The sequence below is a fragment of the Cornus florida genome, unplaced genomic scaffold, assembly GCF_030987335.1.
Source record: "Cornus florida cultivar Cherokee Brave unplaced genomic scaffold, ASM3098733v1 CherokeeBrave_3.0.0_Hap2_Chr10, whole genome shotgun sequence".
In the NCBI taxonomy this organism is placed as follows: Eukaryota; Viridiplantae; Streptophyta; class Magnoliopsida; order Cornales; family Cornaceae; genus Cornus; species Cornus florida.
In genome coordinates this window covers 76140160-76156664 of record NW_026775580.1, presented here as the reverse complement: position 1 = coordinate 76156664, position 16505 = coordinate 76140160, and the positions used below count along the sequence as shown (strand labels likewise).

Genomic DNA, 16505 nt, shown 5'->3' with positions numbered 1-16505 from the left:
CTTGGCTTGCACACTCACACACACTAAGGCACTTAAGTTGGCAAGGAAAGAACACTTCTATTACTTCAAAGAATGCTTTGTACAAGGCTAACACTCAAGTTCTCTACAAGGCTCTCAAGACTCACTCTAGGACTTGTTGTTTGCAAAATGGAGTCCTACTCCTATTTATAGGCATCCCCATCCCTAATGGATGGCTAGGATGCATTCTAACCAACGGTGGAGATTGATTATCTAGAATCTTCTTCCACCTTCTACACATCTCCATACATATCTACAACATTCTAGAACCCTCCATACTACTCCACACAATTCTAGAGAATTCTAGAACCTTCCACACACTTCTAGAATATACTACACATATCTAGAATCTTCCACACAACTCTAGACTACTCCGGAAGACTCTAGAAACTCCACTTGCCATGCAGTTGCCATGCAGCGTCCTCCTTAGCGTCTGCGTGTCACCTGCGTGGTACAACCTCCATAGGCGGGGCGTGACAATAGGCTCAAGATTTTAAAAGATAAAAAAGTTTTGGACTTTGAAAACTAGATAGCTCATAACAAAACTAAGACCAAAAACTTGAAACATATATTGGGACTAATTTGAATCATATATTAGGCAGGGACCGCGTGAACTCAAGTCCCCACTACCACTAATTATGACATAGACTCCACTACTTGGGTAGACCTTAGGCGAACACCCCTCCTAAGTGCAATGGAGGTCACCGACCTAGACCATGGGAACACCCATTGATCCCGTCCCTATTAGCCTTCCATGCTTTATATAGACATTCCACAATTGTCTCCTTTTTGTACGTTTCCTATGTGGGATCATAAAATGCATTTCACAACCCCAACCCTAACCCCAGCTTCAAAAGAACTTTTACCATTAACATCAAAGGCCTCGCTTGCTCGCTTCTCTCTCTCTCTATTATGAGACTATGACTCATAATACTCCCTTAGTCTATGAGTAGCAAATGGTTTCAGCTGAATACTCCCTTACTTAATCCCCTTCTTTCTGGTGATTATTACCACGAAATGCCATAATAAATATTGAAAAAGAAAGATGAAAAAATAGTTAGACAAGAGCTGTGTAGGCCAATGGATTGATAAATCCTTCGTACAAATTCCCCACTTGGAAGAGAGATCAAAATTAATCCTCGGTTACACAAAAATTATAAAATGATAATCCACGGTTCGGTACTCTTTCTTTTTAATTAAATTATAGGAAAAATAAAAGAATAAACGATTATTGTGCTAAATAAGATATTGTACAAGGAGCCATGTTTTCATACTGTTTTACTTTTAGTCCGCATCTTATATCCACCCTTTTGCCTACCAAATCCACAACCAAGACAGACCCTAATCAATTACAAGGAGGTGTTTTTGGGTCAGTGTTCCATATCCTGACCTTTTCTTGAGGTAGATTTTGATAGAATGCTAGAACTTGTAGGTTAATTCACTATCTTTTCTCTCTATTTTCTAAATCTAGTTCAAGAAAGAGTTGCCAACTAGTTTGACCTCATAGTGTTGTTTAAAGGGGTCTTTCAAAATTTTTAATATCTTAATGAGAATAACACTTGAGTTGAGTTCAAATTTTATGTATGATGGATTAATAGGAACCGCTGGTGTACACAAGTAGAAGCTCCCTTGTACTCATGATTTGCTCCAATAGTACACGAAATTTTCATAGTTTATTCTTGTTATAGAGGTAAAATAAGTAATTTTTTTTATTGACAAGAAACATTCACTAACTCACACCAGCCTTCAAACTCACACCGCGTCAATAACTTTGCTCAGACATGAGTATAGAATTTGTGTCCGACGCTTTTGGTTGGATACACACTTAAAAAACATGTCTAATAATTTAATTTGATTATATTATTGCTTTGAAACGAGTGAAATGACAATAATGAAAACTATGTTACATAAACATAATTCAATTTTATGCTTAGTTGTCTTCATGTCTCTTTGTGAGGAGATTTTGCATGTTGGACACGGTAACATAACTCAGTTTCTATGCTTACAAGTGTTAACTGTGTATTCACCACAAGGAGTACTTGGGAAATTAGTCATACATTTGATTTGGTACAACAATTTGAAACAAAATAAAAAATTTATATTTGGAAGGGAGAGTGTATTTTATTGACTTTCAAAACTTAAAAATAAAAAATAAAAAAATCTTATGGTCCAAAAAACGCATGCCCCCGTTACCACAAATTATGACGTAAGCTCCACCACTTGAGTAGACCTTAGAAGGGGTACTCTTGAGTGCAATGGAGGTCACAAATCTAAGCCATGGACCTTTTTGATCACACATTGACCCCCCGTCAGGTAAGTATGTTGAACAATTAGCTTTCAACTTATTATATAGAAGTTTCATCTTGCTTTTGTAACTTTCCGATGTGTTATCATCATCAAATGCATTTCATAACCCCAGCTTCAAAACAACTTTCACCAATAACATAAAAGCCTCAGTAAAAAAAATATATATATAGGTGGAGAGACTCTATGGAACCTGTTCTAACACTTGGTGTAGACTAAGTTGTGTTGTTAGAAGAATCTTTTTTCATGGAAACTTCAGAAAGGATAAAAGATAAAACTATATACATGCATATACGTACTTTGAGCAACCATTATGTCTCCTGACTCTTGATGTTTAATTATAGTCTGGTAGGTGTTATTTAGGCTAAATTCAAAAGCAAGAGCAAAATTTGGGTTAACTTAATATGATCGTTGCGTTGTTCCGCTAGTATTCACTGGCACAATCATCATCACTATAAGACGTACAAAACCGTTTTGACTTACAAATTGAAGAAGGGGGGAGGAAGAAGTTATTGAGAAAGGAGATACATCTCCATACATACCGGCAAGACGACATTTGAGGCAATCATCTTCTTATTTGTAATGCACCCATTTGATGTTGTGAAGTGGAAGGAGTTCAGGTAAATGATATCTGACATAAAGTTGTGATTAGTAAGTCGCTTTCTATTGGATATTTTTGCTAGTGTTTCTTTTGGTCTCAGATGGTAGTTGAAGAGATGAATATATTAACTACTGTCTTTTCTGAGGTACGATAACCAAAAGATCATATATCCAAATAGTGTGCTAGCTACCAACCCTATCACTAATTACTATCGTAGTCCAGATATGGGAGATGCAATTGTCCAGAAATCAATTGCATCTCCCATATCTGGACTACGATAGTAATTACTATAGGCTTGGTAGCTAGCACACTATATAATATATAATCTTTTGGTTATCGTACCTAAGAAAGAAATTAGTTAATATATTGATCTCTTCAACTACCATCTGAGACCAAAAGAAACACTCGCAAAAATATCCAATAGAAAGCGACTTACTAATCACAACTTTATGTAAGATATCATTTACCTGAACTCCTTCCACTTCACAACATCAAATGGGTGCATTACAAATAAGAAGATGATTGCCTCAAATGAAGTCTTGCATGTGTTTCCAAACATAAACACCACTAAAAGAAGTTGTGATCTAAAAAAGATAAAGAAACTGGTTTTTGCGACTTTAAGTATAAGAGGCCAGATAACCAATATGATGATCCCTACAACGACGTTCAACATATGATGGAGTTTGTTTACAACCGTCTTTGTATCATTGAGAGACAATGCAAGGGTTCTCCTTTTCTCTGAATGCATTAACCTGGAAAAAAGGGTTTGAAATAGTTTCATATTTATCAGAGATTAACATATACAAAAGCAATCCTATCTTAAAATCAACTTGAACTGCAGATTTTTCCACCCTAAGCCAGCTTAGCTGAATCAGGTTTGGTTGCTTGACACCACCAAGAGATTATAGCTCTATTGTCATCTTCTCTACTTCCCAATGTGAATGTGGGTGTGTATTAAAAAAAAAAAAAAAGAAGTTCTAATTGGATTAGAGGGTAAAGATCACGACACTATATTAGGATGGTTGTATATTACTGAATTACGAGATTTTCCTAACTTGACTTAGGCTTGTTAGTTGTTTCAGCTAAAGAAATTATGGGTTTATAAAAAACTCTCATTTTGTTATTCATAAAAAGGAACTCGCCACGTATCATGATGAGACGGTCTAATTTTGGTTGCTCACAACCTTGACAGTGACAAGACGAAAATATAGTTCTTTGTGACATCATTGCATACTCTATCGTGTTTTCAATTATGTGATATATCAATCTTTTTGTTACTTTCTCATCTAAAATAGTCTTCTAATAAATACTACTGATAAATGTTAAATATCTTTGTACATGCACAAATGGTTTTGCGCTCCCCTCTCACTACATCCAATTGCAGTGGTGGAGTCACGAATTGACAATACTACCAACGGCCTTCTAATTTAATGATATTTTTTCATTTTTTAAAATAAAAATTTCAATAGTACTATTATATTTTTGAGTAGTATTATTATAAATATTCAATATGTAATTCAATGATAATTAAAACATTATGTTTATAATGAATAGGATCTCTATATTCTTGATGAGCAATGCTAGGCTCGATAAAGCCTTAAGCCACTGTCCTTTCACGGTGGTTCTTATTAGTTGTTTTAATTTTCATTAGTTACTTGTTCCTAACATTAAAAACCTAACTTTTTAAATATAAAATTACCTTTTTAAATCTTTCTTTCAATCTTCTCATTTATTTATCCCTGTGTGCATATATACATACTTCAATTAAAATTTATAATTATAAAAAGAGTCATGCTATTTATCTTGACAAATAAAAACCTACTATTTTACCGAGTCTATGCAGCTACCTATGTGTATATCAAATTATATATGTGTTATATATATATATATATATAACATTGCATCTCTCTAAGAACCGTTGAGATACCTAAGATTGCATCTCCTATTTATAATTAGATTGTGTATCTCTAGTTATATATAAAAAAAGATTGTGTATTTGATCATTAATATCCATTTATTACTTTGATAGGTATTTGTTCATTACTATAATGATCAAAATTAATGATCTATGTGACTTAAGGAACAAAAACAAAGAAGAATTTAAAGAAGAAAAACGGCAGAGCATTGAAAAATTGTAAAACATTGCAGTTTTTGTTCTAGATTTTGTACAAATCAAATTCTTATATTTGAGTACCATGAAAGTTGTTGTGAAAACGAAAAAGAAAATAATAGGGTATGGAAAACTAAAAAAATGGACATATTTTATGGAAACAAATAAGAGTAGTAATGATACCAATTAAAGAATAACACGTCATATTGTCGAAATATTAAAGTCGTCATTTAAAGCATATAAATAGGACTAATGGGATCACTGAAAAAAAGAAAGGAAGGATGGGAACAATTCACATAAGGATACTATTGACCAAAAAAAAAAAAAAGGAATTCCATAAGAATAATTGTTTATATAAACACAAATACACATGTATGTGTATAAGTTGAGGGAGGAGGAGAGGGTAGGATGGTAAGAAAGTCTAATAAAAAGACTTAAAAGGTTAGTTTTTCTTTAAAAGCTTATTTTTTAAATATTTTTTAAAAATAAAAATAAGTAATTAATACAAAACAAAAACAACCAATAAAAAAAGCGACTGACTTAGATCATCACTATCCTATCCTATAAGGAGTCTCGTTACAATTTCGATATAAATGGCCTATGTTTACAGAAGAAATTGTGTTAAGGGACAATAGGGATTTTTTTTTTTTTTTTTTGTAATTTCAAGAGAGCAAGAGTTAAATTTCATTCATATATAATTCAAAAAAATGAAAAATCACTACTATATAATACTAAAAAAAAAAATTATCAGTCGGAAAACCCACTAACTATGTACTCGGTTGACAATACTCTCTTTTGTTATTTCATCTTGTAAAGTGTAATGTGTTATTATATTTGTCATATACAATGACTTATATTACTTATATAAAAATTGTACATCCCTTTGGCAAAAACTAAATTGCACAACTTATATTTTATGTATATATGTGTATCGATAATGTACTAGTGGTGACACGGGACCCATTCGGATTTCATGTTTTGCATACGCATATATACAATAAAATATATGTATAGACAGCTAGTGTGAGTGTTTATCAGGTGGCCAACGCACAGCCGTTCATTGATTTTTTTTTTTCTTTTGGTGTTATATAGTAGTGATTTTCATTTTTTGAATTATATATCAATGAAATTTTACTGTTGATCTCTTGAAAGAAAGAAAAAAATAAATAAATAAAAACCCCCATTGCCCCCTTCACACAATTTCTTGGGTAAGATATGATTTAGGGTAATGAAATGTTTAACAAGTATGACAAAAATTTAAATTAAAAAAATCAAATTTGGTCATCATCTAATGAATAAGAAATAATTTTCGTCAAAGAAAGATAATAATAACTACTTTGGAAAAAAGAAGAAGGTAATAATAACTTTCAATACATGAGAAACAACAATAAAAGTAACCTGTGTTATTTTTTTCAACAATAATAATGAAAACAAATGTATCAATGTAATATGAAAATTTTTCAATATGCGAGAAAAACAATTATTAATATTTGACGCAAACAGAAAAAGTAAAATGCATTTTAAGATTGGTACCTGAAATTGTTTACCGACACTACCCATTCCAATCAGCTTCTACTTTTTGTGATTGAGAAGTTTCTTATTACCTGAGATCAAAGAATAAAAATTTTAAAAATTGGATAGCATTTACGAGAATAGTTAATGAACAGGGCAAAGAAGACCTTACCCATTGAACAAAGACTCTACAATGGAAGGCTTGGAAGCCATTGATGTGAATAAGGAGTAGCCTCATTCTCTCTCAACACTTTCTCTCTCCAAAGTTTCTCTCTAAGGGCCAGTTTGGTTGGAAAGAAATGGAAGGAAAAGAAAAGAAAGGTAATGGAGGGAGAGGAGATTTTGTGTTTGATGTAAAATATGAGAAAGAAAAGAGAGGAAACAGGGAGAAACGGAGGGATTCAACAAGGTAGCAACATCAGTTTTTGATATCCTCCCAGAAATGGGAGGAAATGGAAGGAAAGGAAAGGTTAGAGTTGTTGTATTATTTCTGATACCAAATTTACCCTTACACAAAATCAAGATTACACTTGATTTTAGGATTTAATCTGCAAAACAAGAATTACAGACCTTGATTAGTTGATTTAGAAAAAAAATTTAAACAAAACCCATACATACAAGTTAGCAGTTGCAAAGAGAGGGGGGCAAGAGAGTTGAGAGACAGCGGGCCAGCGGCTGAAGCTTAAGCTTGCGAACGGCGAACCCAAACTGGAGTAGCGGGCGATGGAAACTGAAAGATATGGGTTTTGATTTTTTGAACAATCTGAAATGATATGCCGATATGGGTTTTGACATAGGTAATAGGTTTTCAACTTTTGATTCTTGTAGACAGATAGATAAACTGAAATATATGGGTTTTGAACTTCTGATTCTTGTAGATTTTCTAGTTTGCTGGTGCAGAGATAGAGAGAGAGAGAGAGAGAGAGAGAAAGGGGGGGTTTAGAGCAAGTGGTGTGGGCACCACAAGTTATCTATCTACTTTTTAAAAAGCAAAGTGCCACGTAACCTAAAAAGTGATGATATGGTACTCTACTTTTTTTTATGCATATGTTCCATAATGTGGAACCCAATTATCTTATTCTCTATTTATTATTTTATTATTATTTTATTAATTTAATTTAAAAATAAAATAAAAAATTTGAATTTGAATTTGAATTTAATAATTTTTTGTCTTCTTCCCAACGGTTGTAGTATAATAAAATGTAATTTTCATATTGCTGATGAATAAACAATATTTTGACAATGTTGTAATTGGTAATAAGGTTAGAATTGGAGATGTGGTACGGGTTGGTATTGAGTAGGTTGGAATGGGAAATAAGAGTATTGGGGTTGAGATGGATTTTCAGATTGAAAAAAAATTGAAGAATCCACATTATAATTGGATTGCGGTGGTAATTCAGAATTATGAGATTGATTGAGATGGGGGTTATAGAATGGAGGTTGATGATCCATATAGATGAATTTTTAAAAAAAATATTGAGAGAGAGAATTATTGAAGGTGAAAATTATTGAAGATGAAATATAGTATTTATAAGCTAAAAATAGAACCGTTTATTACCGTTTGAATTTAATGGAACGTTTGGAAGTAAATTGAGCCGTTGCTGCCTTTTGCTTTTTTGCCTTCAATCAGATTCATTAAACAAAGGAAAAAAAGAATGGAGTATTCTCTAAAGGCAGCTATATCTGTGGACAATAGCTTAGACAATGGCGGAAGGTCCCACAAGAGATATACTCCACTTCTTTCACCACACCGCCCATTTCTCTCTCCTAACTGACACATTTCTACTCTAAACATAATGCCGCCCCGAACGCTCTTAGAGTTGAGAATGAGATAATATGATTGCCCTAAAAATATATTTTGTTTTTCTGGTGGCCCATCATCCATGGGCCAATAAATTTTGAAGGCCCATAATTAACATATATATATATTTTTTTCATTTCTACCGTATCAAACATGGCCTAAAAAATTAGAATAAAAATAAAAAACAAGAGCAATGTTGTATTTAAAGAGAGGCTCCTTAACTCTCAAGTGAATGCAACCCTGAGTGGTTGAGTGGGTTGGTGTTAGACTTAAGTAGCAGTAACGTACCAGTCAAAGGATCAAAGGTGTTCTTGACCGGTAATGCACAGGTGCTCAGTGTGTGAGAAAAGATAGGAAGGGGGGATTGAAATGAAATATATATATATATATATATATATATAAGCCGTTGGATACATATAGATTGATGATGTTTATTAGAAAGAAAGTTTCTTTACCATTGATGGTGTTTAGAGCTAGTTTTGCTTTATGAAGCCAGAGGCTGTACTGTGACAACTGGCAACAGCTATTTGGGTTGGATGGGGCCTCGAATATTTATTCCTAATATACACACATACATAGTATATTTTTGTGGAGCTCATCAAGATGAATAACTAAACAGCCTATTCCCCAATATGTTCTTGGACAAGCTGAGTATAGAAATGTTTGAAATTAATTCGTTTATTTAACAATGCCAATTTTTTTGTTTGAGCAGACCGAGGTCAAACGAGCCTGAGTAACTTACTACTCGTTTACAGTCTTCGTATACATTATAAATGGCCACTTTTTTAATTAAATTTTATACATTACAAGTGACCTCTTCTTTAATTAAAATTTGAGTCCGCCAATCATTAGAATTAATAATATTATCTTTCATTAGACCATCTTAGAGATGGACTCATGATGTAAATTTAAATCATATGCGGGTATACACTGATGATAGGTTATGATATATATAGCATAAAAATATAATATTAATCTATAATGACGAATTACTAATAACCACAAACATATTATATAAAGCACAGATCATGATATACATGCACTTACAAGTCAAGATTCAGAGGTCAGTGGTAAAAGATTGAGAAAAAACATTAGCCGTTTGATCAAAAGACTGATGTTGCTGATCACAAAAAGATGGAGTTTGTTACTTATTACATAGCATTGCTTGTTTACTACTGTATATATAAAAGCTGCAGAGATGTACTCTGTTACAAGTGAAAAATGATTTAATAACCCAACCAATCCTTAATGCAATTTGCAATCCTTAATCCTTAAAGAATGTTCCAAATAAGTTTGAAAAATGATTTAAAATCATGATTCAAAAGGAACAACATAATTCATTTTTATGCTTACAAGTGTAAATGTGTAAAAGAGATGTTTATGAACGTTGTAATCAAGGACAGATTCAGGATTTCTGAATGGGGTAGGCTAACTTTGAATTGGGCTAATTTGAGATGGGCTACTATTACTATTTTATTTTATTTATTTTGGGCTGGGCTTAAAGTAGTATGGTTAAGTTTTTTTTTTTTCGAGATAGGCTTAAGCCCACATTCGCCCACCCTTAAATCTGCCCCACCTTTGTAATGAAGTCTATTGGTCACGGGGCAGACATTTATATTTTTCCCACTGGCTACTAAATATTCTCATTAGAAGTGAATTTTATTGACTTTCAAAACTCAAAAAAAAATAAAAATTTCATATAAAGTTTAGACAATAACAAAAAAAAAAACTATGAGCCCAAAAACATAATTTGGGCCAAACAAAAACTTTTGATGATATATTGGGCAGGAGCAATACAAGCCCCCACTACCACTATCACAAATTATGACGTAGGCTCCACTCCTTGAGTAGACCTTAGGCACCCCTCCTGAGTTCTCCACTCCTTGAGTAGACCTTAGGCACCCCTCCTGAGTGCAATAAAGGTCACCAACCTAGGCCATGGACCTTCTTGATCACCCATTGACCCCGTCAATAAGTATGTTGCATACTTAGCTTTCGACTTATTATATAGAAGTTACATTGAGTCTTGCTTTTGTAAGTTTCCGATGTGGGATCATAATCAAATGCATTTCACCAATAACATCAAAGCCTCCACAAAAAAAAAAAAAAAAAAAAAAAAGGGATAGGTGGAGAGACTCAATGAAACCTGTTCTAACACATGGAGTTGACTAAAAATTGTGTTGTTAAAAAAATCTTTTTTCATTGAAACTTTAGAAAGGATGAAGGATAAAACTATATACATATGTATATGTACTGAAATATTATATCAAATGATTACTGACGATACAAATCTTTATTTTCTAACATGAAAAATTAAAGAATTGTTGTGAATCAATTTCAAATTGAAGAAAGAATCAAATATTCATTGATCAAATCATTCACTCCGTACTTCGATATATCTTTTGAAGAATTGATTAATCGAACGAGAATAAAGATTAGAGTATCATTCTACATTACCTACAATAATGAAATTTATAGTAAGAGGAAAATCCGTCTGATTGCTTCTTTGGTCTCAGCTGAATACTCCAATACAAATTCCCACCAATTCCACAACCATGTAGACCCTAATCAATTCAGACTTACGAGAATGGAATATAATTGAAATACTATTTTCTCAAATTTTAGAAGTGTCACCAATAAGATCTTTTTCGGTGGATTCCTCTTGTTCCTGCTTAGTCTCTTTTGTTTCAAAAGCTGTTTCTATTTTTACATCGGTTTCTTTCCCTCACTAGTTAATTGAAGATGTTGAGGGATGGATTAGATAGTCGTTAACCTTTAAAGATTATTTGCACATAGTGGTGGTCTTGAGAACTGATTGAATTCTTTGCACAAAGTGGTAGTCTTGAGAACTGATTGAAATATTTTGAAGTATCAAGTTAAGTTGTAGTTTATTAAATGATATAAGGTAGTTTGTAAGTGATTGTGAATATTTAGAGTTTATGTTGTAGTTGCGAGTCCAAACCCGAGTTTTTACAATTGATCACTTCATCAAGCAATACTCTTATTTTTATTAAATTCTAGAAAAGGAAAAAAAAAAAGAAAAAAAAAAGGTGTTATCAGTTACATATATCATAATAAAATTTAGATATAGATAACTTTGTATATTTCACATTTGAAGGCCTCAAGTAATAACGTTTTGGACCTTAAAATCTATTTTGGGCAGGGCCGCGCGAACACAAAACCCACTACTACAAATTATGATAAATTATGACGTAGACTCCACCACTTAGGTAGACCTTAAGTGGGCACCCTTTCTAGGTGCAATGGAGGTCACCAACCTAAACCATAGGTCTTCTAGATCACCCATTGATCCCATCCAGGTATGTATGTTGCTTGATTGGCCTTCCATGCATTATATAGTAGTTCTCCAACCGTCTCACTATGTAAATTTTTGGTGTGGGACAATAAAATGCATTTCACTAACGCCAGCTGCAAAAGAACTTGCTTGCTTCTCTCTCCGTATTGATGCAATGGTTAATCACCTCATGCTGGTGATTATAAGTTTATAACAACGAGATGTCATAATGAAGATTGAAGAAGATGATAGAGAAAAATAGTTAGACGAGCTGCTTAGGCCAATGGATAGATAAAATCCTTCAAACAAATTCTCACTTAGACGAGAGATCAAAATTAATCCTCGTTACACAAAATTATAAAAATGATAATCCAAGGTTCAATACTCTTTCTTTTTAATAAAATTCTAGGGAAAAAGAAAAGAATAAAGGAACCATGTTTAAGTTTTCATACTGTTTTACTTTTAGTCCACATATTAAATCCACCCTTTCACTACCAGTTCCACTACCAAGTAGAGCCTGATTAATTACAAGGAGGTTTTAGGTCAATGTTCCATATCCTGACCTTTTCTTGAAGTAGCATTTTTTCTAAATCTAGTTCAAGAAAGAGTTACCTACTAGTTTGACCTCAAAGTGTTTGTTTAAATGGGTATTTCAAAATATTTAATATCTCAATGTGAATGAAACATGAGTTGAGTTCAACTTTTATGTATGTGTGTGTGTGTGTGTGTGTGTGTGTGTGTGTGTGTATATATATATATATAGATACACATATGGATTAGTAGGGACCGGTGGTGTACACAACTAGAAGCTCTCTTCGACTGATGATTTGCTCCACTATTACACGAAATTTTCATAGTTTATTCATGTTATAAAGGTAAAGTAAGTATTATATTTTTTTTTATTGGTAAGAAAAAAATTCGAACCCTCACTTTTTAGTTTGAAAAATAGATGAAACATTACTAAGCCACAATGTAACAACTTTCACCTTGATAAGACACAATATTGTCCATTTTTTGCTCTCCCCAACTTCTTAGGGGCTCACCCATCCTGATACTACTGCGGGTTAAGCATTCTTAATTATAGAGTTAAGATGGGTTCACGGCCATCACAACTTTAAACGCATTGTGTATCACTAGTCACTTTCACACCCAGGCAATGTGGGATTGTGCACCTATAGCTCATCTAGTGTGATAGCCTACTAGTGCCACCTGCACACACTCACACACACGCCCATAAGGTTGCCACTATCACCCCTCTTGAGACTCAACATCCTCGTTGACTACACTTTCAATTGGATAAAATTCTGGTACCATTTTTGTCACAATCCAAAATCGAAATCCGCTAACCATACATGAAAACCACCAATGCATTGGTGATTTTCATGTGTGATTAGCGATTCGGACTCCTATTTTTTGAGTCGTGGCACACAAGTCCTTACCAAAGTTCTTAATAAGTAATACAAGCACTAAAACAAGAAGAAGTAAACCAAGTCTAACTTGAGGAATTGAGATCCTCTATGCTATGATGCACCCTAACAGAGCTCGTAACTCAATACAATTTGATAAAACCAACACATTTTGATTGTGATTTGGACAACACCAGTCCAACGGGATCACATTGAATTGAGAGTTTCGAACCGAATCCAATTGATTTGTTGCCATTTTGTATGGTATATGAATTAAGTTAAAAAGTGCAACTGAAATTGATTGGAAATTTTAAAATTATGACAATGACAAGAGGAGATATCCAAAATAAAAAAGCCAAAGAGACCTTTGATGATTGGAGAATAAAGCAATCGGGACTATCTTTCTTTAACTTTTCTTTTTTACCAAACACTCTGATTTTGCACTTTAGGACCAAACTCTATCATACACTGTCTTTTCATTCAACTCATATTTTTATATTTACAAGACGAGCACTCTTCCTAAAAACTCCCACAACAAAAACGGAAAAGACAATCCTATCCAACTTTAAGACACCGCAATATTATAATCCGAAAATATCACGGCGCAAGTTAGTCCCCACAGCGTTCCCTACGCAATATACCGCATAGAGTAGGTAGGAACTGGGCAGTCCACCATTGGCGCACAATAGACTCTCGGGTGATCACTCTCCAACCCATAGTCCATCATCGGACGGTACTCCAACTCTTCATCATGATCATGCACGAAATCAGGTATCTCGATCTCGTTCCTCCTCACGTGGTCCCACAGAAACTCCAACCTGGTCAGGTATTTCAGTTTCCCGTACAACCTGTAAACATTTAACACCCTCCACCACGTCAATAACGTGCGCCGCTGGAAACTCACACCAGCCTTCAAGTCAAAAACGTGAAATACGCTCAACGATCCACTTTTATTGCTCCAATGAAGCCAGTGGACTACACTGATTATCTTAAAATTCAATATTAAAAGAAAAAAAATATATGTTTAAATTTAAACTAAATTTATGTTAGGAATCACAATATTGTTTATTTTTAAAAAAAAAAAAAATTACTAATTCCATGCTTCCAATTTTTCACGGCTAAGAAAATGGAAAGGGCAGAAACAATATTATTTTTAAGTTGATCTCAGCTATTTCCGGTTCACTAATTTACTAATTAAATTTATTTATTTATTTATTTTCCTAATTTTAATACCAAGACATCAATTTAATGCTCGCTATGTCGTGGGATATGAAAAAAAAAAAAAGAAAAAGAAATTTACCCTCCGCTGAAAAGGAGACGACCGAAGGTGGCGAGGAAGAGTCGGGACTGTAAATCCGGGTGTAGGAAATAAACCGCTTGAATCTGATCCTTGACGTTGATCGGAATGGCCTCATAGATTGATCGGAGGGCCGAGATTCCAGGAAAATTCTCGCATTTTTTAACACCTGCGTGCAGATACACCAAAGAGAAAGGCTCGTCTCCAAATTTAGGCAATACCTTCTCCTCCAAATACTTGTTCAACACTTGGACCGTCACCAGTCTCGCTGATCAACAAAAATCACAACATACCAACACAATCAACAAACAAAACCTCCGGATATAAATAATAATAATAATAATATATTATTATTATTATTGTGACCCCAAGGTCATAAGTTCCAAACTGAAAATAGCCTATTTCTGATCAGACTCTGTACATCATACACTCTCTTCCGACTAGTCCTCTTATTGGAAAAGAGAGATAGAGAGAGAGATTACCAGGGAAGAGTTTTCCGGTGACGAGAAGAAGCTTGTGGCCACGCTTATCTCTGCCATGGATCTTGAAGATTTGTAGTTTGTGTATGAGTTGTTCTTGTTCAGATTCAGAGAGAATTGAAGAAGAAGAAGATTTCATGGTGGTTATGTAGTGGCGAGTGGTATGAAATAATGGTGGGTAGGTTGAGTAAAGGCGGGATGGTGTTTAAATAGCGTTGTGGGGAGTAAGTGAGGATGGGTAATATGGGTATCTTATCCGTTTTGGGCATTGAAAGTGGAATGGGATAGATAGACAGATTGAATTGGACAAAGTGAGCGGTTTAAGGGTATATTCTCAAGCATCTTCCTTTACTTGGAGTGAGATACAATCCAGTATGTATATGTATACACACTGGTAGTATTCTGACTCTGAACTACAGTGTAGCTCATTTCACCGGCCGCCGTATGGGGTCATTTTGGATTTGGTCCCATCTGTGTGTCTCTCATCGCGTATCGGATGGTCCCAAACTGTTTCCAACTCTCTCGTGTGATTGAGTGATTCTTGCATCTGTATTTTGATTTTCGTGTTTTTTGAACTTTATATTTCTTCCATAAAAAGTTAGAGAAGTGATTTTGGATCAAATTTAGTGATTATCGAATTTAATTGACATGAGATGATTGATTAGTCTCATCACATTATGTCGTCGTGATGATCGAGGTACCTAATCTCACGGCAGCTTTATATACTTTTTTATAATTAATAGCATAAAATACCATATATATATATATATATATCTTCTGTAGTATCACAAAATGCTATCGTGAGTTTTGTTATTATCCTTTGTATATATAGGTGGATATACGAGCCAAGAGTAGTGTGGCTTGTAGCCCCTTCTGAGCCCAAATTTTGGTTTTGTCCCTGATGATGATATTATACGGTGAAACCATCACATTTACATAAATTAAATTAAATCCTTAAATCATTATTCTAAAAATTTATGATAATACATAAAATGTTACACCTCAAATTTGTGCAGTCTTCATATTGTCTTTTTAAAAAATAAAATAAAATTACAGATCATTAATAGTGTGAGAGTGTTTTTGAATAATTTGTATTATTTTTCTCTTTTTGTAAAAAAAATAATAATAATTAAGAAATATGAGGGCAATATTTCTATTTAAATAACCCTTCAAAAAAACAAAACAAAAAAAAAAATTCTATTTAAATATTTTTATTCTCATTTATCCTACTACATATTTGAAAAATAGTTTGTCTGAGCAATGTTCATACTTTCATTTAACCTTACGCAGAGTGTCACACAGTCTCACACAATAAAGTAGGTAATATTTAGTATCATGATTGATAGTCAATGCAAATTCGATGTCATGGAATAGATATTGTAACAGAATTAATTATCACAATCACTCATTGATTAATTTATAATTTTAAAATTTGTAATTGGTGAGTCTCAATGAACAAAGTTTAATTTTGTTACAAACTGACCAGTTCACTAAAATATGATGTACCACTAATAATTACTTAATCTAATCTTACGGTTTACATTTTTTTTTCTTTTTAAACTCTATTTATTTGTTTTGTTATTTTATTCCTAGGTGGGCACCCGAACAATTTTAAGATGCACTGCAGGCAGCTTCTTAATGATTATCCAAATCTAATTTTAAATGTGTTGTTTGAGTTATCA

The 16505-nt window shown here is 33.5% G+C and overlaps 1 protein-coding gene, 1 long non-coding RNA gene and 3 pseudogenes across 2 annotated transcripts; all 5 read right to left on the bottom strand.

Annotated features, from left to right (window-relative positions):
• Positions 1-617: 617 nt before the first annotated feature.
• Positions 618-769, bottom strand: LOC132280242 (U1 spliceosomal RNA; annotated as a pseudogene).
• A 9208-nt stretch (positions 770-9977) lies between these two features.
• On the bottom strand, positions 9978-10440 carry LOC132279292 (uncharacterized). The gene is made up of 2 exons (XR_009471285.1): positions 10240-10440; positions 9978-10199 (listed from the first exon to the last, which is right to left on the bottom strand). It is a non-coding gene; the product is annotated as an uncharacterized LOC132279292 (long non-coding RNA).
• Positions 10129-10325, bottom strand: LOC132280243 (U1 spliceosomal RNA; annotated as a pseudogene).
• A 1064-nt stretch (positions 10441-11504) lies between the features above and the next one.
• Positions 11505-11674, bottom strand: LOC132280241 (U1 spliceosomal RNA; annotated as a pseudogene).
• Positions 11675-13387: 1713 nt separating this feature from the next.
• LOC132278875 (uncharacterized) lies at positions 13388-15047 on the bottom strand. Its single transcript, XM_059780770.1, has 3 exons — positions 14827-15047; positions 14348-14612; positions 13388-13895 (listed from the first exon to the last, which is right to left on the bottom strand). The coding sequence occupies exons 1-3, from the start codon at positions 14960-14962 to the stop codon at positions 13676-13678; spliced, it is 621 nt and encodes a 206-aa protein (XP_059636753.1). The 5' UTR covers positions 14963-15047; the 3' UTR covers positions 13388-13675.
• Between the last annotated feature and the right edge of the window lie 1458 nt (positions 15048-16505).